The sequence below is a fragment of the Ceratosolen solmsi genome, unplaced genomic scaffold (genome assembly GCF_000503995.2).
Source record: "Ceratosolen solmsi marchali unplaced genomic scaffold, CerSol_1.0 scaffold47, whole genome shotgun sequence".
Classification (NCBI taxonomy): Eukaryota; Metazoa; Arthropoda; class Insecta; order Hymenoptera; family Agaonidae; genus Ceratosolen; species Ceratosolen solmsi.
Genome location: NW_011948419.1, coordinates 6,443,837 through 6,470,961, shown reverse-complemented (window position 1 = coordinate 6,470,961; position 27,125 = coordinate 6,443,837). Strand labels below are relative to the sequence as shown.

The window sequence follows — 27,125 nt, the reverse complement described above, 5'->3', positions numbered from 1 at the left end:
AAAAAATAATAATAATAATTTTTATAATTCCCTTACTTTTTAGTCTTAACATTTCGTTTTCTTTTAATGTAGTTCTTTCCAATGTTACACTACTGTTCTGAATATGTACTGAATACTGTATATATGCAATGTATCAATTTATAATAAAAACAAATTTTTGATAATGTAATTAAATAAATGATAATTAGTTTAATTTATTATTGATTTTATTACACTTGCACGTATTTTTATGTATACAGTCGAAAAATTCAAGCAAATAATCAAAAAACTAAAAGAACATTGTGTTTCGTGCAAATAGTGAATAAACAAGCAATTCTATTTGAAATCAATGAAAGAAAAAAAATGAGATCGACATATTTTTAGCAGAGACTAAAATATGAACAATAAAAACGAATAAAAACGAATAAAAACGTAGCTTACGCACAGAAATGTGCCGGTGTGAGTTCTATGTAATTGAATAGTAGTAGAAATGGAGTCATCCGCCGGGAGTTCGACTCCCAAGCGAGATTTCCGAAGAAGTTTTCTTGCCTCTCGAAGCATTCTTCCACCGTCATTTTATACCTTCCAGTATGCCAAAATCTTTCTCAGCTTCCTTCGATGTTCCAAACTCCCTTATCTACGATCTTTTTGTTTCCATATAGTTCCTCTAACGTTCAAAATATATTCACTTTTCTATTATACTTTTCTTCCTCATTAATTTCACACATTTTTCATTTTAGTTCATTCCGTCTTTATAAATGATTTTTATTTTAAACTTTCCTAAAGTTTGCCGTAAATATATATAAAATAATTATTATTGATGTGCATAATTAAATTAAACAACACCGTTCACTTATAATTAACATAAAAATGTATTATTTTCACCATGCGTTTCTTTTAAATTTAAAAATCTCTACTTTGCAAATATTATTTATAAATACTGTATATAAGTTTATTTGTAATAAAAGTTGGATATCGAAAATTATCAAAGGCTCATTAAAGTAATTACATTAAAGTAATTCAAAATTTTAATTCAATTGTATAATTATCTAGAAAAAATATTTAAATAACTAGAGTAAATTTGTTAGTAGAAGAGTGATTTAACTAAAAAGTTTAGAATGTGCAGTCATCCAACTAGATTAACTTCGATTTGTTGTGAAACGAATACTAGTTAGTTATCAACGTGCAAAATAATTAAATTCAAATCAACAAATTCCACTGGATACAATTTTCGATAATAATTTTTTTATTGCATAAAAACCAATTATAATATATTAAAATAAGGATGAAAAAAAATTAATGTACTTTAAAGGAGGAACCAAAGCTATTTAAAATATTTATTAATATTGACGTAACTTATTAAATATTTAATTTAAAAAACATAAGAACATACAATAATGAAATAAAGACGGTAAAAAGATCGAGGTTTTTGACTTAATTCAAAACATCTGTTATCCGCAAACAACTTAATACGTATGCCTTCCTTAGTCTCTCAATCTCTATCACTCTATTTTCCTGCATTTCATTTGCTCCTGTCCTTCCATCCCAAGAACGGCGAATAGAATTTCCGACCGGAATAGGGAAAATCTATTTTCAGAGAACGATAACAAGAAGAGAAGGAGACAGAGAGAGAAAGAGAGAGACGAAAGGGAGAAAGAGAGAATGAGAGTAGAAACGCAGGAGAAAAAGACAGTTGAGGTTGAGATAGTGCCGTATCCGTAGCCCACACTCAATAAGCCAACCAAGAAAACTAATCGATCATGAAACGTACAGTTAAACTTGATATCCCCCGACGCTCACACATATGCTGTATCTTATTCGGTAAATAATATCACCGAGCTTCAATGGGTGTTTGATATATACAAAACTATTACATTATTTGGCGAAGACATTTTCTTTGTCGGCATATCAGTGAAGGGAAACCTATCATTGAAGCCGTAGGTAATGCGAAAAAACGAGCTGCTCTTTCTTCGATAAGTTCTTTTTCAGGCATTGGGAAGATTTTTATTAGCGAACATCGATTGTCCCATTAGTCGAACTTAAAAGACGAATAAAAAAGACATTCTATTATTCTTTTCGATAGGTTTCACTAAACCATCATTTTTTTAAAGGTTTATATACTAATGGCCGATGTTGAGCTTTGTTAAATCACATATCCAACTGATATTGATCGAATTACCAAGAGCAGGCGATATTTTTATATTTGAGAACCACACTTGGAGCAAAAGTTCAATTTACGTCTTATAGTGCGCTTAATTTGATTTTAACACAAAAATCATTTAAAAAATCCATTAACCATTCCAAATTTAAGAATCAGTAAATTTTTTTAATTAAACAATTGATTTAAAATTGAATTATACAAGAATGCAATAGAAATATTGTTTGATTATAAAATAGAATTTTCTTCCTATATTTAATATTAATTTCACTAATTTCCTAATTTTATTACAAAATAATTGGTGCTATTAAAAATGTAGTGCAAACTTCAGAATTATGGAGTTCCAGGAGCTTTCAATCAAACTAAACTACATTAACTTAATAAATTAATTAAAAAATATGGATGAAATAAATTAACCAAAAAGTTATAAATCAATTTATTATAACTTACTTAATCGCGCAGGGAGACAGGCTTTTCAAAAGCATATATGCGCAGTCAACAATATGTTCCAAACTTGTGTCAGAGCGACTGAAAAAAATTCACAAAGTCGCATGTCAAAGAAACATCCGAAATTGTATCAAATTCGTCATTATCCGTAGTGTTGCAGCAAACAGCAGTTCTTGAACAATTTTTCTCGTGATCACCAGCTTGACCAATTCATTCGGCTTTAACTGCTTATCCAAGAAAATAGACTTCTGTTGTGCTTGTTGTGTGTTACAACCAAACATCGTTATTAATTAATAACTGAGAAATAGTTGAAATATTATTTTAAATCCATATGCATCCTTCGATGCCTATAGATTTCTTATACAGTTTCAATTATTGTACACAATAATTTCTACAAAGAATTTTTAAGTCTCGGAATAAAAAAAATAATTTGCATATCTTTTAAAAAATTTTCAGTAGTGGAATTTGTCAAATTTCATTTCTTCTTTGAGTTCATCTAAGAGTATGATACAAAATATGCCGTGCTTTGGCATAAAATAATGAAGCATTTTTCTCAACAAACGACTATGAAAGTCAATGGAATTTTCAAAATCTGGTTAAAATAAAAAAATGTTAATATTTATTCAAAATATTTACACAAAAATCTTTAACAGAAAAAAGATTATCAAAAGTACTTAAAATATTATACAAATTTTTAAAAATGACGATGCAATCAGACATGATCAAATTTGAATAAAAAACTCGAAAAACTGAAAGCACAAAGGTTTAAATCTAGCCACAGGCAATTGACAAAAATATTTTTCGATGCTTATTTTAAATTATTGTCAAATATTTGACGTATCTTGCAGTTCGGATCAGATTACTATCCGCTTTGTACTGCTTAGCCCCGAGCTCTTGAAGGTAAGACGATACACAAATATATTTATCACTGTTGCCTCGGACGTAATTAAAGGTATTACAGTCGTCTCTCCTGTAGTTACAACCAAGACGTTACTGTTGATGCTACTGCCCCTCAGAAAGTGTCAGTTTCATATGATATAAGGATAAACTTGTCTGTCTATCTGTCTGTCTGTCTGCCTCTCTCTCTCTCTCTCTCTCTCTCTCTCTCTCTCTCTCTATCTCTCCAGATATCAACATATTTATATATATATATATTTGTATATTTATCTCTCGCATGTCTCACTTGACATTAATCCATTTCCTTTCTATTTCACGATTTCAATAAGTTGTATAAAATATAATCAAATGAAAAATTATACATTCTGTCATGTTTAAGAATCGTGCAAGTGTTTATACATTAAAGTATATTATGATTTAATGCTACAAGATAAGAATCAAATATATGTACTATATAACTATAAAACATTATAGTTTGTCATTTTTCAAAATAATACACAAAAACTAGCTTTTAAATTTAATTTTGTAATTCTTTAAAGCAACACGCACAGATTTTCATGATTGTACGAATAAAAATTTTAAAAAAATCTTTGGTATTGTAGGGTATTAAGTTAAACCTATTGTATTTTCATTGGTAAATTAAAATACCTTACATTTTTACTAAACAATTCTATAAAGAACTTGTATTTATGCAGATACATCAGAGTATATTGTCAGAAAGAGTATTTAATTGTATATCTAAAATATTTATACTATACAATCTAGATAAAGCCTACATTTCGTAGTTTATACTTATTTTATTGCGTAGAATTTAAATTCCATTCTACTTTTACATAAATTTAAAGGTATTAATTATTGAAATACTCGTCAATGGAAGAATGTTTGAAAAAATTAATATGCGAATGTTAAAAAATTTTATAAACCTAATATTTTAAAACATATCGTAGGAGTTGCGAGTTCAATCAAATGAAAATAATTTTATAAAGAATTCTAATAAAACATAAACCAAATATATTAAGTCCTAATGTCGTAAATAAGTTTTAATAAGTATTATCTACAGATTTTTACATGATGTTTTAAAACTAATGAATTCATATACCACTTTCGTTTAGTCTAAAATTATTAAAAATTTAGTATAATTATTAAATTATACTGATATCTACATTGAAATGAATTATATTCATTGTAAAATCTGAGATCATCAGATGAGTCTAAAATCATTTGTAAGATCTCATAGAATGAGAGAAAACTACAATGTCTTTACTAATAAATAATAATTACTTAAAATATCTAATTAATGAAACAAAAATAAAATCCATATCACAAAGCCTTATATATTTACATAATATAACTAAACGCTCTATTGGTAATCCTACTTCGCGACGTCAGCAGATGCTTATTGGTCTTTAAATCTGTATTAGAGTAATAACGAGACTATTTGACGGGTTTATTTAGGAAGCTGGACGCGCAAACCGATATTGCCCTTATCGGAAAATCTTATTAATCCCTGGTAACGCGTGCGACAAACATGAATAAGCGTTCGTGCATCAAACGGAGAGGAACCGGAAAGATGTTGACGAGTCAAATACAACGATTGTACGTGCGCGTACCCGGTGGCTGGACAATTCATGAAATTTAATCATTTTCTGTATGACGTGCACGTGATAAACCACAGTAACCTATGAGACACTATTCTCTCGCGTTGGCGATTGAGTTTATAAGCATCTTACTATAGAGCCAAAGATATTTTAGAAGCATAGTCCTTTTATTTTCTAATTAAACTTCAACCGTTTCTAGAATTACAAACTAAGAGGGAAGAAACTTGTTATTAAAAAGTTACAAGGTTTTTAATTATTTTTACAAAAACAATCTTCTGAAATTAAATCGTGCATCGAATTTTATAAATTTTATTTGTTTATCAAATTCTTAAACAAATTTATTACCTTTATTAAAAGTATAAATATGTTGACCATTTACTCAATAATTATCAAGAAAAATAGTAAATATTTCAATAATAAGTTAGTCCTTATTTTATCGTTCCATAATCAGACACATTTAAAATCAGAAATTTATCATATTTATTACAATAATCGTAATGAAGAAAACATGTAAAAATACCATAGTAGTAAGTACTTTGTAAATAAATGTTAACGAATGATGATAAAAATAATATATGACCAAGTTATTATCAAACAAAAGGAAGGCAATCCTTGTCACAATACAACTGTATGTAATATAAAAAACGAATATATTAAACATATAAACATTGTGCTGTAAATAGATAGTAAATAATCTTATAAATTTGTAAATTAAATATTTTGATAATATTTTGATTAAATGTTGATATTTTATTTCACAGAATATATATATATATATATATATATATATATATATATAATGGATGTATGTAGCGCACTATAATTGTCAGAGTGTAATTGAAAAGAATAAAATTATAAAAACAACTTATTCTATTTGAAAAATAGTTTATCATGAACGCATATGCATACTTCGGTCAGTCAATCTATCTTTCTCTATCATTCGGTCTTAGTCCCAAGACGTACTGTTAATTGCATAAACGAAGTAAATTACGTCAAGACGTTAATTAAGAAAGATCTTGCTGGGAATTAGCCACGATTCTGGTCGACAATGCAATAGTGTAGTCAGAGGACAGATGGGCGGACAAGTCTACTCTCTCTCTCTCTCTCTCTCTCTCTCATTCATTCTCTACTAGAATAGTGAGTGAGGGAAGAAAGAAAGAAGTAAGAACCTTAACCAAAAAACCCTGGCCTAGTTAACCCTTTGACCTGCTACAGACGAGGAAAATTTAAAAATATAGTTCATAACCTAATGAGAGTACATAAATAAACACCTACAAATTATTCTCATTTGCTACTCTTTTCTTATACGTACGGTATTGTATCACTCATTCGGTATAAGAATTTTTCCGCTCACATTAAATATATATTCGTATTCATATAATGGATTAAAATCTTTTGAGATTGACTCCAATTTTTTTGTATAGTATCTTGTATATTTACTAAACTTCTAAAATTATAGATAAAATATTATTTTTTTAATTTCAATTGTTGAAATTAAAGATTTTTAAAAAAAGCATGTAAAATTGAAAAGTTCAAAATAATTTAAATATTCTCTACTTAAACTTATTTGTGAAATTTGCCTTCATTTTTTGTAAAACAGTTCGTTTTGTGAAACAACGTTCGGTGTTTAAATTTAATAATCTCAAAGAATAAAAAATAAATTTAGATCGTTTCATTTACTAATTAAGGTATTACAGTAAATAAACATTATATCTTAAAAATATCTATCTATATGATATTTATAAATATATTTAATGAATATATAAAAATGTTATTAGAAAAATACATTATATGCATATTATTATAAAAATATACATAATACAAATTACAAAATCTCTAGTATTTAGATACTGTTGAAACTTCTTATTCTATTTTCATCTATTATAGAGGATTGTAAATTAGTAATTGTAAATACTTTTTAAAAATGCAAAATAAAATAGTATGTCAATTTCAATTACTTTGCTCTTCTTATGTATCCGATTTCGTTATTTGAAAGAGAAACGTAAAATAACATATTACCTTTACTTTCAATTATTATTCCAACAAATGAGCTTTTTGTTTACGTTCAAAATTTAATTATGTAAAATCTTCAACCTGCCAGTATTATAAATTACTTCGTAGTATATATATATATACGTTCTATCTATAACTTTATTTGGACATATTTTTAATAACTGATGTAGTGGAAACACATTATAAAATTATTTATTATACGCGAAGATTTTAAATTGATGTATTTGCTTACCATAAGGAAGTAGTCTGATTCGGTTTTTAAAATTGACATGATAATTATGAACTCACCTGAAATAAATATGAAAGGATCAATTATTTTGTGTCAGTTTTTTACAAAGTGTTTGTTCCTTCGAACAAATATAATTCAATTAAATAATATAATTACCAATTTATAAGACATAATATCTATGATTAATTATAACTTTTGTCTATATAAATATATAGAAAAAAATCTATAAATATCAAAATCAAGAACCATTAAACCAAATAGTTTAATGTGCACTTAATAAATGTTACCATATTTTTCTTTCAACTCTTGTTGCTTGAATTTAGGACGGATCGTTCTTATGAATGAAAGAAGTAACGTAATCAACACTCACATACAGTGTGATATGCATACACGGTTCAAAATAACACATTAAGTTGATAAAAATTATTTTGATTTTTAAGTATCATTTTGCACCCAGGGCTTATATATGCTTCATATAAATAAATGAATAACATTAAGCATCAGTTATTTTTATATTTTTCATTTTAGAAGGATACCAGTTAATAAAATTGACCAATTGTATGAAGGAAATCTGTGTATAATATAGTATAATAGAATTGTTACTGAATAAATTTAAATACAAAATTTGAATTACATAACATTATACACTAAAATTTATAGTAATTAAGTAAAAATTTATTAATTTATTGTATACAAGAAATATATATATATGTATATATATAATTTATTACATATTAATTTCTTATATTTTAATCGAATAAAAAACAATTTTTTATGAGTTGCTTTATTAAATTTTTATTTATTACGAAATTATAAAAAGTATTTATCTAATATTCGTGTAAATCGAAATAAAAACAATCATTTTAGTTAATTAGCTGACGTACTTTTACTTCTAGCCTATGAGTTGGATTATACATTTGAAATAATAAATTAACATATGATATGATATGATTAACATATGAATAAATTGACATATGATAAAAATAAAAAATAAATCCCAAATACAGAACAAACGAATACTTACACAAAATATGTTATTAAATAATGCTACATTAAAACAAACCAAGAATAATGTAGACCTGTTGATATAATTCAAATAAAATAAAATAATATATTCAATAAAACGTTGAAATAAGCCACCAATTATTATTTAGCTGGGATTGCTAAAATAACAAACTTTATTATAATTGTAAGTTCTTTATCGAAACAAATTAAGTTAATGTCAAATTTCACCGTAAATAGACAAAGTTATTAAAACTTTTGTAAAATAAACACGATAAAATAATTTTATTATACTAGAAAAATACCTACGGAAATTTTATATAAATGTATAGGTTACGAACTGAAGCTTAATTAGTCTACTACTTTTTATGAATATACGGTTATCTTATTAACTAAAAATTTTAACTTCATTACTGACTAGTCTTCAACAAAATGATAGAAAATAAATAATAGAATAGCAACTTAAAAATATAAAATATTACAACGAAATTCAGAATACCTTATCAGAACAAAATTATATATGAAGTATTGTTCAATTATATATAAAATTTATATATAAAATATATATAAAGTAATGTTCAAATGTTACATGACATTATATTATTTGACATTATTATTTTTGTGTCCCATGTAAAGTAACGTCGCATCTTTGTACGTATTTTTACAATTATTTTCTTCAAACGAGCCAGTCCCTTTAAGCCAAAACGTATAATTATCTAAATAGTAAATACAATATCATGATCATAAATATAACAAAGCAATTTTTTTCGAAAAAGTTTAAATTCTTTTCACAATCTTGAAATAGTTAAGCAAAACATAATTATAATTTTTCTATAACATAAAATTCAATTCTTTACTGAACACAATTAAATTAATGCATGTCTCCAAAATTACCAAATTATATTTGTGAAACAGTCAAATAATACATTTATAAATAAGAAAAATTTATTTATACCAGTGTAAGATAATCAGAAATAACTTGCATAATTAACTTAAACAAAATTAATTTTTCATGCTGTATGTGTCCATGCATATATCTATAGTAGAATTGATTGGGTTTACTTAAACACTTTACTGATAATACATAAAAGAATTTTTTAATTATCCTACAACCCAAATATACCAAAGGATACACAATAAAAAATTTTAAATATGAAAGCTTATATATTTAAAGTCATATTTATATTTGTAAAATACATTTCGTCCAATCAATAACTATTATAATGGTTAACATAATACAAATAATATTCCAGGTATAATTATCTACTATATGATTTACAATCTAATATATTCACTTATTATATAAGAATTTTTACTCAAATTCTATTTAAACCATGATTTATTATCGATTATATAAGAAAATTAAATTGATTCATATTTCACTAACTGCTTTAACGCAATATAAAAATTAAAAATAATGTACTTATGATTAAAAAACTTATAAAAATTTCGTTTAAAATTACTAAAACAAAAAACTTTTTATACGCCGAAATACATTATTAATATTACTATTATTCAGAAATAACATTTTTAAGAAGTTTGTAATCATTATTTCATCACTTCAATACAAAAGTTTAACTTAGTAATAAATAAAATATAATAAAATTTAGAAATTTCATCTAACACGTCTTCGAAGATTTACAATTTACATTTTGTAGAATTGAAAATATAATACCATAATCTTTATATTTTACTTTAAATCCTGAATTAAAACTACTGTAAAAGATAATTCTTGTTTCGTTTGTTAAAAAAATGATAAATTTCTAATTTTCATACTTAATTGATCATAAACTTGATTTATATTTATAATAACAAGCAATATTTTACCAGATATATAATATGTAAAAACTTATGATATCTTTATACACTAAATTATTTGCAAAAATGTTCTTAATACTCAAATCAAGCTAGATAAGTTTTAATGCGGTTATTAAACTCCTGAAAGAGAAGTCCGACTGCTTTGTGACAACACTTATTTTGATCATATCCATGAATGTTTTAACTCTTTTAACAAAATTATCTATGCATATATAATATATGGAAAATTTTACAATAAACATTAGTGTAATGAATTTTTAATTATCTTCTAAAAATTACTTGGTTTGCTTACCCATGTTTAACTTCGTGCAAATATGAATTTTAATTAAAAAAATTATTTAATATTTTTATTGAACTCTCATGCATGCATAACAGGATATTATATTATCAAATATTTTTAACTTATTATTTGTAACTTATATTACTTACTATTTGTAATTTATAATTTATAAATATATATATATATATATATATATATATATATACATAAATAACACAACAATTAATTTACTATTTCAGAAAAAATAGTAAATATAAACATATTTGCTTTTTAAATTTAGAATCAATGTTTAATAATAATAATAATAATGGCAAATTAAAAAATAAGTAAAGCATTTTATTATACCATTTATCATACAAATGAAAGCAAGGCAGATAAAATAATGATAAATCATAGTAGAAAAATTTACCTACTTTTCCCTTTAATAATAAATTATACAATCTAATTTGAAACCGTATTAATACAGAATAAAAATAATAATAACGCTCAACCCCCCCCTGCTCACTCATTCTCCTCCGACACTATTTGTTTTTGAATAATCCAATATTTATAAGGTAAAGAGGCCCTGCTCCTTTTTTAAAATTCTGTTGTCACGCTCGTAACACAATCTTATAATATTCATCCAATCCCTTAAATAGTGAATCAGTGATCGATAAACAGAAACTTATAACGTAAAAGAGAAACTACTTGTTGTCCATGTGCTAAACTAAAGCGCACATACCCGATATAAAATGCAACGATATAAAAACACAATACTGTTAGTATTCGTTATCGCAAAAAAGAACCGCCATTTAATACTCCTGTAATATAACAACATGAATACACATAAACGGATCGATTGTTACAAGGAGGATATCATAACATCGGATAAGCAACCAAGGAGAATCAATGGTGTTTCAGCCTATTACTGCTACTCCTGCTGATGTTAATGTTGCTACTGCTATTCTGCCTACCATGAGTGGCAGGTTTTTTTCCGTTTCATTGCCCCCTTCCCATTTCTTTTTTTTACAAACAATTCTCTAAAACGCAAGCTAACACGCGTTACACCCTCAAAAATCGTTATTAATATCGACCATTATTGACTGTAATTTTGAAGCGACTCATATTTGAGGCAGGTGCAAGTGACAAATGCAAAAACAAGGGAAGGGGGGGGGGCTGTGGGAGATCACATTATATCGGGCTGTTTTAAGGTGACAAGCTTATTTGTCTCTTTGTTATTTTTACTTCAACCACCGGAATTGTTGCGATAATTTTAACCGTTCCTGTGAATTTTAATGATTAAAACGAAGTATAATAAACGTTTACTTTTTCGATATCATTTACAGCAGCGTTTATTATTATACTTTTTTTGCATTTTATTACGAATAATTAAAACATATTTTACTCTTATTATAATAACATAATAGTTTTAAAACAAAACTATTGCAATTGTCATAAGAATATTTAATTAATTCATCTTGAATATATTATTTCATATATTTAATATTATTATCTGTTACATTAAATTAATATCATTTTATATTTTCAAAAATACCCGTATCCATTATCAAAACCAATTTAGTAAGGAAACAGCTTTTTTCATCAAGTTAGTGGTTAATAAAATTAGTAATTCGAAATTAAGACGACATTATCCAACTAAAATTTTACATACGTTTATCAATTGAACACACAATTTGTGTAATTTAAAAAGAAAATTAAATTAAATATGTCTTATTTTACTTAATCATTCTTATTTGTATTGGTGCCAAAAGCTTTTTAATTTGATATATTAACATATAAAAAAATATTGAAAAATATAGTGATAAAATATTCATTACCACGTCATAAATATATCAATTAACAAAATAATCGATGAAATTATAACGTTATGCAAATGACAAGTAAACATTAATGTACACTAATGACAAAACAAATCATTAAAAACACACATCCTATCATTTACAATCAATTAATCTGTGATTTTTTCACTACATTAATAATAATATTCTTTATTGAACAAATTATAAAAATTTATGGAAATGAAATGTTTCTTGAATTTATTCCTGCTTTTTAAATGAATTGAATTGCCTTTATTGATTAATGAATTTTCACAAAATAAATTGGTAGAATAATAATACAATTGATGCTTCAAAATTTTGGCGTCTCACTCTATTGACACTTTTACAAATTGAAAGTTTAAGATTTTTACTACCAAAAAACAAAATAGATATTTTATGAAGTACTACTATAATATTTTATACAAGGTCGTTTGGAAAATTCAAATATTTCGTTCCTTTTTCTTATTTTTTCAGTATATTTATCTTGCTAAAATTGAAAATTAAAATGATTAAAAAATCATCTTGTATTAATACCGAATTGCATCTCTATTTAGTATCCATTAATTATTATCGATATTTTTTATCTTTAATTAATACACCAGAATGGAAAAGAAACGATGGAAAACGAACGAAATGAAGATACTAATTTTTACTCTTCTGATGTACCTTCTTTTAACTCCTTTATTCTACGTACATTTCACTTTCTTACTAAAAAGTTCTTGAAAATTTTACAAGAGCACTCCACTTTGATTTTTGGATGAACGTTCTGCCGCAATTTATTACAGCTAGGTACACAAATAAAATTACTGAAGATGAGCTTAAGAAGTCTTGCTATAAGAAAGAAAATAAGAAAAATAGAAAAATACGTACGACTACTGATAAAAATGACGACTAATGGACGAAACGCTGTGTAATAGCGCATAACCAGAAGTATATTCGTCCTTCCATATGAAGAAGAAATAAAGAAAAAATTCGAGTAAAAATGAGAATATGACATAGTAAAGGTTCAAAATTCTTTCATAAAAAAAATAAAAATAAATTATTTGGAAAACGGTAGAAGATATTGTTAAAAAATCAGTAATACTAAGCAGCTGAACTACAGAATAAATATAATAGAATATCTAATATTATTTCCGCGTTGTGTATTACACGATTGCATTGAAATTTATATATTCTCGAGTTTATTTTTATGAAGATAAAATATTTATGTTGTTAATCTTTTTTTATCTCAATAAATTCATATAAAATTAATTTATATGAATGAAATTTTATCAATAAATAAATAAAATAGATAGATAGTTATAAATTCAAATTGAGAATAAATCATTATAAAAGTATCTGATTATTTCATAACGTACATAAAATTAGCAATTGTAATAAACAAAATGTCTGACAAAAACTTAAATCAATAAAGCCCCTAATTAATAAAATACTAATTGAAAATTTTACTTTAACAAAAATGCTTTTATTTGCAAGATATAAATGTTATTGTCTATTACAAAAATATACGCTAAAAACTAATAATTAATATTAATATTAATAAAAACATAAATTATATATAAAAGATTAAAAGTTAAATAAATTTAACATTGCCAAAAGTAATATAAAATATTTACAGATTTATTGAAAATGGCATTCAAAATAAAACAGAATTTCTAAGTAATCTACAAATAAATAAATATAAATATAGTATAAATATAATATTATATATTAAATCATATATATATATATATATATATATATAACAATGTATTTCAAAATAATAATAAAAAATAAGCAGGTACTATTGTTAAAATAAATACAAAATCTAAACAAGAAAAATATATGTTCGTGAAATTTGGCAAAAGAATATTTTAAATATAAAAAACTATCTCGATTGTGAAATCACATTTTATATAGCTTTTTCATTATTTGTATACATTTTTTGGGCTAATGAGTGAAAAATCATAGACTTTTTTTCATTCGCTTTCAAACGTCACAAGTCAGTTTTTTTGGACGGATAGTAGTTTTTATATTTCGGGTACGGCACACCCATGACAGTTGAATAACTCCTCACTCACACTACCTACTAAACTTCCATACATATAATTACGAAATTTTTATTTACTAAATTCAAAATATTATTATTGCTATCATTGTTATTCTGCTAATACGACCGGTTTTGAGCATCAGAATTCTAGATAACAATGAGAATTTATTTAAATAGAGACGAATACACACAAATTTTACGAAGAGGTGTACGCGCGCGCGCACACGTGTGTCGTATAACAGAAAAAATTAAAACGGTACCAATTGTCTTATGAAAGCCGATGAAAAGCAAAAGCTGTACATTTACTTATTTCTCCCTTTATACTCTTACTACGTATTTCTTCTCCCTCCTGTCGCTACATGCTCTCCCTCAGTCTCTATCCCTTCCTCTCGTCTCTTCTGACCGATTTTCTTAGCCATATTGCCTATACAAAGACGACCCATACGAGTAGTATAGTAAGAACCATTGTTACAGCCCGTCCCCCTCTTTACAGTGGCACAGTTGCCGACTTTCCGTTCTTCGTCTCTTTACGGATACTGAGGATAGTCGGCTCGGTCGAAAAATCTGTTTTCACGTGATTCGTGGTATTTGCGACTCTGGGTCTATACAATCACATGGTCGTTCTCTAGATTTCTGCATATATATATATATATATATATATATATATATATATTCGTACGATGACGTCACTAACTAAATGTCTTATTAGCTACTCAACAGTTGTGCTTCGCATGGCAAAAACAGCACTGCTAATTTGTACTCTGCTTTTTCAACTTTAACTCCTCTCGTCGACAAACTTTTCCATTTAATTGAAACACTCATTTTTCGTGATAAGCATAATTATTTTCAGAAATTTTAGTGTTTGTTTTTGATAAAAATTAAGTGCTCGTAATCGCGCATATAAAAACCGTTGGTAAATTTGTAGAATTCTATGCTCTCTTTGCTAATGTATTTTGGTATAATAATAGACTATCGATTAAAAGAATTGTTTTCAATTTTTGCCTTTTTTTGCATACATCGACCGAAATCTAAAATAAAATTTTAATACATTTTACTGGGTATATTATGCGTATTAAATATAAAGTAATTAATATTAAGTAATATTAAGTAATAATATTAAATATAAAGTAAAGTGTAAACCCAGTGGGGCTCGAATTATTATAAATATAGTATAATTATTCAGTACTGTTGGTAGTTTCAGTAGCGGAACCACGTAAGAATTTGCAAACGTGTAGACCAGTCGAATTTAAATCCTTGCCGCCCTTCACCGCAATGAATTCAATTTTATTTCAAAGAAATCAGCATCTCTTTATGAAGCGAGTCTACTGCAACACTGTCATGCTTGCGAAAAAAACTAATTTAATATCAACAGCGTAACAAGATTACGCACAGTGTCTCTGCGATGATGCAATCTCCCTTTATTCGAAAGTGATTAGACTTCGGAGAAGGGGAGAATTGCGCGCAACGTGCGTCAAACGTGCCTCAACCGAGTGGAAAGTCGTATGCGGGGACAGAAAAGGAGGAGAAAGCCGATGGGAAGTCTATATGAAAAGAGTCCCGTAGGTAATTTCTGGCGAAGTAAGGCAAGCGAATGAGAAATCAAGCAGGTGTAGTAGCCTCGACCCTCTCTTTGCCCCCCCCTCCGACGACGACCTCACCCATAAAGTATTAGACGGGTCTTAGCGGGAGGCGCTTAACGGTCCGAGGAAAAGGGACCGCCGTCACCTCTGCGCATTTTCGCAATACAGGATTAGATATGTGTGTACCTTTCTCGAAAATGTTGATTAGCTTTGGCTACACTGGATACGAAATTGAAAATGTCTACCCCATGGAGAATGGTAAGCAAGGCTTTGAATCATCATACGTCCATTGGAGTCTTCAGAAACATTTTTTAAAATGAATGTATACTCTTCATATTTTTAGATTTATCTCACTAATCGAGTAAAATTTTCAAATTTGTTTATAAGAAATTAATATTTCATTATATGAAAGGTAACTTATTATATCTCTAATTTGGATTAAATTGATGCTTATAAAATGTTAATGTGAAACAGGAACTCATATTAAATTATACAGTAACATTATTAAAATTAATCAATTCATATTCAAGTTATAAGTCCTCGTTATACTCTTTGAGCCTTTAGCTATTAATATAAGATTTTTGTAAATTACATCACTATTAAAATAATATAACTAATAGCAATCTAACTATTGCGCATAGAGTGCTTATAGTTACTTGGGATAAACAAACGAATCTTGTTATATGTAACTTAACTTTATTCGAAATTAAAATGATTTAATATCAAATTATATCAAAATCATAAAAATATCACTTAAATTTCATTATAATACTCTTGAGATTTAGGTCTGGGTATGTATATATATATAATTTGATCAAAATTCAACTTACACTTGTCCATCAATATATTATTTAGCAATAATAAATTGTTTATTAAAAATCTTGATTCTATTTATAAAAGATATATACTGTTTTAAATAATAATGCATACTTTGACATTTGGCTAAAAAGCTTGTATTTATGATCTTGTTAATGTATTCAACAATTACAAAAATTCTCTTTTTGTCCCTTTATTTTATTGGATTTTATGTAATAGTTCAAATTAAATATTCACTATTTAAATATAATTTTAATCAATTTTATAAAAATTACTTATGTTTTAAGCAACATCAGTCCCTAGCATATTAATAATGTCAATGAAAGAATCAATGATAAATTATAACATTTGATAAGATATATTACATATTTATAACTGTACATAATTCTCTAAATTTTTCTACCAAGAATGAAATTTTATGGATATCTATATCAGATTATAAGAAAGCCTAGCATTCATATAGCACATGGAATAAAAAAATTGGAAAATATATAAAAAGCATTGGAAAAACATTTTATTACTTATACTATATTAATATTCGAAACATTATTATTATGTGTAATAAATTCATTGTAATCAAATAAAACAATCTGTTTGCAAGGATTTGGAAAATTCAAATAAATTAAAAATAAAAATCTATGACTAATAAATAAAATTAATAACATAAAAAAATATACCTTTCTTGGGTGATGGTTTTGTTGGAATGGAGGGTACCCATTTGTAATATTGTCATACATCATGAACATACTATGATTAAGTCGACTAAATTTTGCGTTGTACGACAAATTACTTTACTTTATAATCACAAATTAAGATACTGAAATAAAAAGAAAAGAAAAAACATGTAAAATACTATGCAAGGTACTATGCAAATATGTACAACACGATGCCTCGTTGCCATTTTATAAATTATCAATATGTATACGTAGTTGTGATATATTTGACTGTACATTATAAAAAGGGATCGAGAAAGCTATAAAAAAGTTGGAAGAGTATGGCAATGCATGCTTAATGGTATCTTGTACAAGTGCTCAAGCGAAGCTAACAAAAATGTAGTAATACTTGCAATTAAAGGCTGTAGCAAATTAATTAAAATAAAAGTAACCGATTTTAATTTCAATGCAGTTAATGATAATTTCAACACATATTTACTGATGATAATAAAAACTATTAAACACAACTAATTGTATAGATCCATCAAAAGTTTCATTTGAACATGCATGCTCAAAGATATCAAATTATAAAATGCGTATAACGTATGAGTCCAAGATAGTCGATTACACAATAAGCAACGTCTCAGTTAAGATTTGTTGAAACTATTGAGATCGTAATAGCTAAGACGTCAAATTGTGATTGTCGATCCGTAGAAGTAGCGATGGTAGAGCAATAAGAACGACAACGACGTCGACGACGATGAAGAAAACGCGACGGAGACAACGACGGCAGCGACGGCGGCGGTGACGACGTCGGGAAAAACAGGGACCAACCTAGGTTGGACGCATGATGGAAAGGTTCAAATTCGCGCGCCTCCTGCATCGAACGGCGAACGCGAACCGAAGCTCGTGTGCGCCTGTGCGAGCCAAGATGGCCGCTACCGCTCAGGCCACGAGGCACGCCGCCGCAATCAGCCGCCAAAGTCAGCGTTCACTAGCCGGTAGATGAGGAGACGAAATCCCGGCAACGAGACTGGCGCGTGTTCAATTATCCTGATCTCTGGACGCTTCCGACTCGACGCTCTCTCGCCTCAGCAACGCTGACTGTACCCGACAAGGTCTAGTCGTATTGTCGGTCGGTCGCTTTCTCGACCTTGGCCGCCGAAATTTCGTAAGCGCTCGAAAAAAGAAGTCGAAGGTCAATTAGGAAGAGTGAACGCCGTACGGCCTTAACGTAAAAGTGGCTGATACATGAATGCGCGCATGAGACGAGAGCGTGTCGAATCCAGCGCGAAATACATAACCTCAACGTAGCACATCAACACAACGTACCAATCGATAAATTCCTTCTTAACGATAAACTACGACACTACGCGGCGACCGTACGTCTCTCCCCCGTGCAACAAAGAAGCGCGATCCGCACACAAGCACACACTCACGCACGGGCACAATGAAGTGGGCAAACTCGAGGCCGGAAAACTTGCGGAGAGCGCTGCTCGTCGGTGCAAAAACTGGCCGGGTGACGAGCGACCAAAAAACGATATCCCGTATATACGTATATTGTTTTAAAAAGACGCCACGGCTGCGGAGGTGAAGCCGTGAGGAGAAGAGCGGGAGGGAGGAAGCGAGCGAGAATGTGGAAGAGAGTGGGAGAGCAAGGGTGCGCGCGTATGTGTGCAGGAATGGCTGCGTCGGGAGCGAAAAAGTACGTGCGTGCGCGCGCGCGCGCGCGCGTGTATATGCGGGTGTGCGCGCGCGTGAGAAAGAGAGAGCGAGGGGAGGGGATAGGGAGAGATATAGTGGGTGAGTGCGGTAGAGCGAGAAAGAGAGAGAGAGAGAGAGAGAGAGAGAGAGAGAGAAAGATGGAGAATGAGCGAGTGAGCGAGTGAGGAGGAACTCCGCGCGTGCGGCACCGACGGCGAAACGAGTCGAACTGACGAACCCGCGCGTTTTTACGAGCCTCGTCGCACGAGTGCGAGTGCGAGAGAGACGGGGATAAGGTAGGCCGAGGCTGCTTCGAGGAAGGGCAGTTGGTCGGATGTCGAGAGGCGTCTGGGGCTTGGGCTCTGCCCGCTCCCATCTACCTACCTATACGCTTTATTGGACGCGTCCGAAACGAACAAAAAAAAGTGTAAACACGGGGAACGACGAGCAGCCGCGTCGCGCTCCTGCACAATCGAGCGGCTATCGGCGCTATTCCGCGAATTTCAACCGCGAAAGAATAGGTTAAACAATGAAAGCTCAGCCGGAGCCGACGATTTATCGGCTTCGTTTTTATTTCTCGTGCCGAGACGACGAGTGACGACGAGGAGCGGCGCGGCCCATGAGTTGAGTGATAGAGTGAGAGAGTGAGAAGAGCGAGAAGAGTGACGACGACGCCTATGCCGAGACTCTTATTTCAGCGCGCACTCGTAACTTTCCTCGAAATGATTCGATGATGCATTTGTGGGAGGTGTCACTTTGTTTGCTCTACCGTTATTAACATTACGATTATTACGATTACGGCCATGATGCGTCGCTCGCATATTACCTACGACAACTACTCATTTCCCACCTTTATGGATTTATTAAAATTGAAAACGTAAAATTTTTATATTTTCAACCGACAAATTTTATACGTTAAACGCCACTATATTATAATCCAAATAGTCAACGATTAATCATCGATAAAAATAATTGCCACGTTAATAGGTACGCTTTATTTACATGCTTGTTTGTTACAGTTTATGCCCATAACAATCGTTTCGTAAAATATCGAATAATCAACAAGATTATTAACGTGTCTTATCGTATCAATTGCACTAAATATTTTTACGACGCATAATAAATGATTTTTGGATAATCGCACTTAAAAAGCAATTTTATGAAGTGTGAAGAAAAATATCAGTTCATATATAGCATTTTAATTTTCCATTGTATTTTATAAAATTATCTCCTATGAAATATATATTATAAGCTATTATTATTATCGACGTTTTTATTTCATTAGTGCATTGGCTTATGTCGACGTCGACGTCGACTTTTCTAAATAAACACTAGCTTAACGTCCTCTTAGGCTTAAAAATAAAATAATTTAAGAAGCCCGTAGTTCGTTCCAAATTTAATAAAAATTCTTTATCTCCAACAGTATATAGTGAATTAAATAATTTGATGAGATTTTAAAAGAGTTTTTTAAAAATGAGATTGCAAATTGGCTTTTTACTTACTGCGTGATAAAAATCATTTATGATCTAACTTCGCAGCAGTCCGCGTTACGCGTCGAGAAACTAAAGAATTCCATGTGACTCATTATGACCTCGTAGTCCATCGATGAAAATGACATTACAAATAAATTAGATTACTAAACGATTAAAATTATTTTAATTTTTCTTTCGTCGAAAGAACGAAAAAACTCCGCAATTTCGATTATTCGGGGAGAAAATTAATTTAATATTATTTGATTATTGTTGATTATTTAACAATAAAACATGTATTTATATTTACGTTAAATTTGAATTTTTATTGTGGTGCCTCTTTTAAATTCTTTCATTACATTAGAAATAATTTAAAAAACAAAAATTATTTCTCATAAAAGTAAAGAAATATTAACTTCAGCTCATAATAACTTTTCACAGATGTTAAAAAAGTTTTATTATTATATTAATGTAATATTTGATTTATGTAATTTATGATCAAATTGAAACGCAAAGAGAAAGTAAACGGTACATTTTATAAATAATGTTGAAAAAATTAAACTTTTCTTTTTTAAATATATACAATTTAATTCATTCTAATAAATTTTAGTTGCATTGACGTTCTTTTTTCAAAAACTTTGTTGAAAAAAATTGTAAATTCATTTACGGCTGCCAAAACAAACATAAACTTTGCGCTTTTTCAAACAAGACTTTTTTATTTTTTAATCTATTGATCGTATCATAAATATAAGAATTTTAGTTTTCACGAACTAAAAGTTCAAAACGGTACCATTTTATGTTTCAAAAAAATTTTAAGTAAAGAGTAAACAAAGACGATTAAAACGTCGGTTAACGTTTCAATTTCAAATACTATTCAAGTATTTAAAATTTTTCCAATGATATTAAACAAATGCCTCTTTTTAAAATTTGAACTATGTAATAATAATTTTTTTGCTGGTTAGTTCAAACATGTATTACTAACATTGTTTTCAAAAATAAAAAAAAACTCATTCACGGGCAAAAGATTACATATATTTATTTTTACATGATATAAAAAAAATTTATAAAACCAAATCTTTTAAAAAAGAATTTAAAAATTTTTTATACCAAATTTATTTATATGCATGGCATATATCAAATATATTTAAGAAACTAATTTGTTCATAACATATTATGTATCGATTAATTATGAATGTAGTAATTAATTTTATTTTTTCAGTAGCTCAACATGTTAAAACAATAACGTATAGGAAATTGTTGGAACAAACATATTACATCTATTTCGTATCAAAAACCTCAAATTTCCATATATATTTTATGCAATAAAATTATATTTCCTATTGTTTAAAGAAAAATATATAAAACAATATATATATAATATATTAAAGAAACGCAGAACCGCATTCTTGGCAAAAACGTATCCTCGCTACAACAAGACAAAGAGTAAAGCAGTTAAATATGTGGAAATTAATAATCTCGAAGCCTGAATATATGAGCATCAGAGTATGGATGTAACGCTACCAGCGAAGAAGCACGAAGCCAAATTGTGTAAATGATAAAAAATTTTAGAAAGATTTTAAATTTTCTTGATAATAATGAATGTAGACTTCATTATAAATATATTCTTCAGAAATTCTAAAAAAAATTTCAAGCTTAGTTACAACGCAAAAGCAAATATACTTTTCAATTAACATACAGAATACATTTAAAATGAATATTATATAATATATACTAATATAATATTATAAGTTAGAAATTTTTTTTTAAACTAATTAGTTAACTTCTGATTTTATATAAAAACAATGTAATGTTTTTTATTAATATTCGAATAATAAGTGCAATTGATACTCTACTGAAGATGTCAATCGAATTAAGTTTAATACTGTAATTTTTCTAAAATTATATTTGACGAAAAAAAACTAATTACTTCTATAATAATTTATATCCTCGGGTAGGGTTGTTTATGACTTTAAGTCAAAAAATAAGTTATTTCAGTTATTTATAATATGTATGGACAAAATTTTATAAAAAATATTTTCCACTGTTTAATATTATTATTATTTGTAATGTATTACCATAAATTACAAAGAAAATGATTAACATGATATCCATAAAGGCATAAATCCATAAACCTTTTCTTATAAAAACAGTTATATTTCTATATTCTGAAATGTTTCATTTTACAAAATAATTTTTTTAAAAAAACATGCATTTAAAACAAATTCAATATTTATTCAATAAATATTAACAAATTTGCATCTATAAAAATGTATCCTTACGTAAGTACGTTGAATTCATTTAAAAATTTGTGTTAATTTTTTTTTTTTTTTTTTTACTATATTAATTAAAAGTTTGAGGTTTCATGGAATTTTAACACAGGTTTCGGATATAGATTATTTAATATAAATAATTTACTTATTTTGTCCTATGTATTCAGTTATCGATAAAAAAATTGTTTTAATTACAAGATGCAATTCATCAAAATTGATCATGAAAGAATTCACTCAAACTTGTTTAAAATATTCTTAGATAAAAATGATAGCATAAAATTTTGAACCAACATTTAATGTTAGTCACATATGCAATGAGATTTTTCTATTTTCCTAGAAAACGATAATATAATGAGGCGTTCAATGTGAAATGCTAAATAGTATTAAACAGGTTAAATAAATATTTTTATTCCTTTTGAAGAATTATAAATTAATATTATAATGTAAGGAATAACTGGTATATTAATTTTTATTTGGATGAAATTATTTAAAAAAAAATTCAGCTTACGATTAAAAAACTGGAAAGATTGAAAGAAATTTTTAATAAAGATTTATATGTAAATATCTGTATAAATTTAAACCAATCTGACAGAATAAAATACAACAACAAATTTTTATTTTAAGTATAATATTTTAATATATTATGTAGTGTTAATTACAATAAAAGGTTATCAAATTTATTTATGTTATCGTGTTTATTATAATAAGTAATGAATTATTATGAAAAATGTAAATTATGAATCAATTAGTAAGATGAAATTTTCTAATATATCACTTTAAAAAATATTAAATAAATTTTTAAATCATAAACTTCATCGATTTTGTTAAAAAAAAGTGTATAAAGATACATGTTCATAAAAAATGAAACTATAAAAATATATTTTTATTTATTTGAAAAAAATGCTAGCATGAGTTAAGTAATATTCAAACAAATTAAATTCTAAATAGCAACGATGAAAAACGTCTTCTAGATTATATGACTCCACCCGTGTGATATTACATTACGGTATTCATTTCATTAGCAAATGAGCAAATTGTGATTTGTCGTCATTCTCATAATCATTCATATTTAGCTTCTTTAATAAGCTCCTTAACAAAAAACAAAATTTGTTTAAATCGATAAATTTAATTTTGAACCTATTTAGATTAACATTTAAATGCAATGCAAACTCTCAACATTAATCAAATATCTAACCGAACTAAGTAATAGTTATGTACTGTTACATAGTTTGCTCTTTAATATGAGATCTTAGGTAAACGTTAAAATAAATCAAACATATTATGAAATTACTAAAATATATCAATTACATAAAAGTTAAAATTGAATGATGATACAAGTTTTCAAATGATCGCAAACAGATTAATTAAATTCAGAATTTCAGTTTCATAATCTATTTTTAATAAATGAGATTTCATGATTGCCATACTTATAACCATAGGTAGTCATTTACTTCATAAAAAGGTTGCTTAAATAAATTTTTCTCATTTATATATAATTATATAATAATTATTTCTTAAAATTTGTATTATATATTATAATATATAAAATGAATTTAACATTTTATTACGTGTAGTAGTTTCTTAATGTATTAAATTACTAAATACGAATAAAATTGCCAACAATAATCATTTTTAGTCATAGAAAAATATATTTTGTTTAAATTAGAAAGTCATTTTATTGTTATTTTCTTGTTAGTGTTATAGAAGTAATTTTATTGTTATTTTAATTTGACTTAATGAAATTCTTTATTCGCAAGAATAAGTTTATTAGAAGATTTTAATTATACATATAATTTGATATTTATACTATTCGATATTTATACAATAAAAAAATATGGAAATTTTACATTGGAGCATAATAAAAACATCCTAAACTTCAATCAAAATATAAAAATAAATACAAATAAAATATTAACATACATATTGTTCTAATTTAAATACAATAAGATTAATAACATAGAAGCAAACGCTTAAAACGATATATTTTGAAAACGCTAACTTAGTATTTTTATATTCCTTAAATTGAAGTTTATGAAAAATTATTGCTATTGTTTGTAGAAGTTTTTAATAGAAATTGAATTTACCATAAGAACTAAAATATTAAGTAACTAAAGTATTAAAAATATATAAAGCGCAAAATATTCAGAATACATGAATAATCTTTCTTTTCTAAACAAGCAGCATTTAATCTCTTTATCGGATACCATTATTTTAACATATAACATTTTTATAAGCACTATTGGTCACTCTCATGAAGCAGGTTATTTCAATTGGTATCTAATATGTCCTTTAATCTACATATTTAAGAAAACGAATTCAAGGTACTAATTATAATCTAGAACTGACGTCTGTCTTTCGTGAAATTAAATCTGCCAAGTCAATTTTGAAAATTGATTGGTATGATAACCAAAAAAGTAATAAATCTATCAATGCAATATAAAAAAAGTCTAGATATTTTTCGATTAAATAAAAAAAAAAACAAAGTTTTAATGTGCAGATTAACAAATACTTAATTAAGGCTTTAATTAATTTTATAAGTTTATACATGTTTGTTCGATTGTTTTTCTTTGAAATCATTGTAGAAATTTGAAGTAGGTTGATAATTGTATTATCTATCATCCCTTTATACGTACCAACTTTTTACCAATTATAAAAGTAAATTTTAAGACAAAAAGTTTAAACTTTTAGTTTCATGAATTGTGCATATCGATTAAAACATAAACTTGTAGCTAATTTTAAATTTATGCTTAAACGTTTATATAAAATGAATGAAACATACAAATATGCAACCTATATTTGTAATGTGCAGCTTATTTGAAGCAGTTTTACGAAATTATAACATTACTTTTTAAAATGGAAATTTAATAAGATACTAATATTTCAGTACATAGACAAATAATTCATAATAATTAGTAAATTTTATAAATAAATGAAGAAAATATATACAAATTCAACAAATGAAAATTAATTCTCATATTATCAAAATTCAAATATTTTAATGTCACGATTCAACATTTTATCAGTATTGTTTTGTAATGTGAAATATGTTGAGAACAACTTGGATTTTTATATTAAAATGGACGATATTCGACAATAATAACAGTATGGACATTATAATAACAAAACTATATAGTTCTCATTTTATATTGATTTGAAAACAGTCGAGCTAGAATATAAATTTAAGGTGCGTTAATATTTGATATTTTGTCTTTTGACTAAATAAAATCTTACCTAATATTTGTATATGTAATATATATATATATATATATATATATATATATCGGAGAAAATTGTATGCTAATAATAAAAATGTATATCTATGCGAATAAGAAAATAATTTAAAAATTTAAAAGAAAGTAGTATAAGAATGTATTCTTATATATCAAAATCTATAGGAAGATTTGAGGAAATTCTGAATCTCCAAACAAAATCATATGTATATTTCTATCAGCAATTATCGTGAAGAACGATCCTATAGATGCGACGAGGATACAATGTTTTCATGACCCATTATCAAGCTACATTTATTCTTTCACCCTTCAACCGTTACAGAAAATTTCAATTTTCCTTCCCAGTGTAAGCATATATTTTTTTCTTTGCTACCGCTAATTATATCCTATTATTCTTCTATCATAGCAGTATTCCGTATTTTTTAATCGCAGCTGCGTTACAAATTACGACGCTTGCGATTTCTCCGCTATTCCATTTTATATTTTATCTGTATATATGCGTAAGTGATAAAAAAGAATAACGAGGAAAATATAGTAATTCTGTGTACGACGGATTAAACGAAATTTCTTTTCAGGACTAATGCCTGTAAAAAGTAACTTGATTGCAGCCAAACATCTACAACACGAAGAACGATGAAACGAGGAATGTGATGATATAAAACTTGCATGTGGTGTCGAGATTTAACAAACTTGAAGTTTTATATTGAGCCGTTTTCTTTCGATTGATTGCTAGAAGTAGGCTTTATTATTACTCGTGTATTTTCATTATTACTTAATTTTAATGGCCTGTTTTTTCTGATAGAGCGGAAAAAGGTTTTTGTTTCAACCTTTTGTAACGAAAAAAGTTTAATTAACGTTTTAACTAACACTCGATTTTTAGCTATTTTATTTAGTATTATTACATATAAATAAATTTTATTAACTAATTTTAAAAAAGACTATATCTAATGTAATTTAAATATATTAAGTAATTATAATCATTGATTGAAGCCTATAACTATTTAAAAACTTTTTTGAATATTACTTATTAATACTGATTTTAAGCCATCATGATTTAAAAGTTTAATGAATTATTTATTTTTGATAGCTTCATTTAGTCGTCGATGCCTTTTAATCTTATAGCTTTACTATAGATT

At 27.2% G+C, this 27,125-nt stretch overlaps 1 protein-coding gene across 4 annotated transcripts in view; it reads right to left on the bottom strand.

Moving 5' to 3' along the window:
- Positions 1-27,125, bottom strand: part of heph (polypyrimidine tract-binding protein 1 heph) — a 272,954-nt gene that overhangs the window by 134,784 nt on the left and 111,045 nt on the right. The window contains exons 1-2 of one of the 4 annotated variants that reach the window (XM_011497569.1): positions 18,649-18,944; positions 17,341-17,480 (exon numbers count right to left, since the gene is read on the bottom strand). The exons of the other annotated variants lie outside the window; for them this stretch is intronic. Coding sequence (XP_011495871.1) covers positions 17,341-17,409 — 69 coding nt within the window. The 5' untranslated portion in view covers positions 17,410-17,480; positions 18,649-18,944. Of the gene's footprint in view, positions 1-17,340; positions 17,481-18,648; positions 18,945-27,125 lie in introns of those variants that run through there. 4 annotated transcript variants of the gene reach the window in all.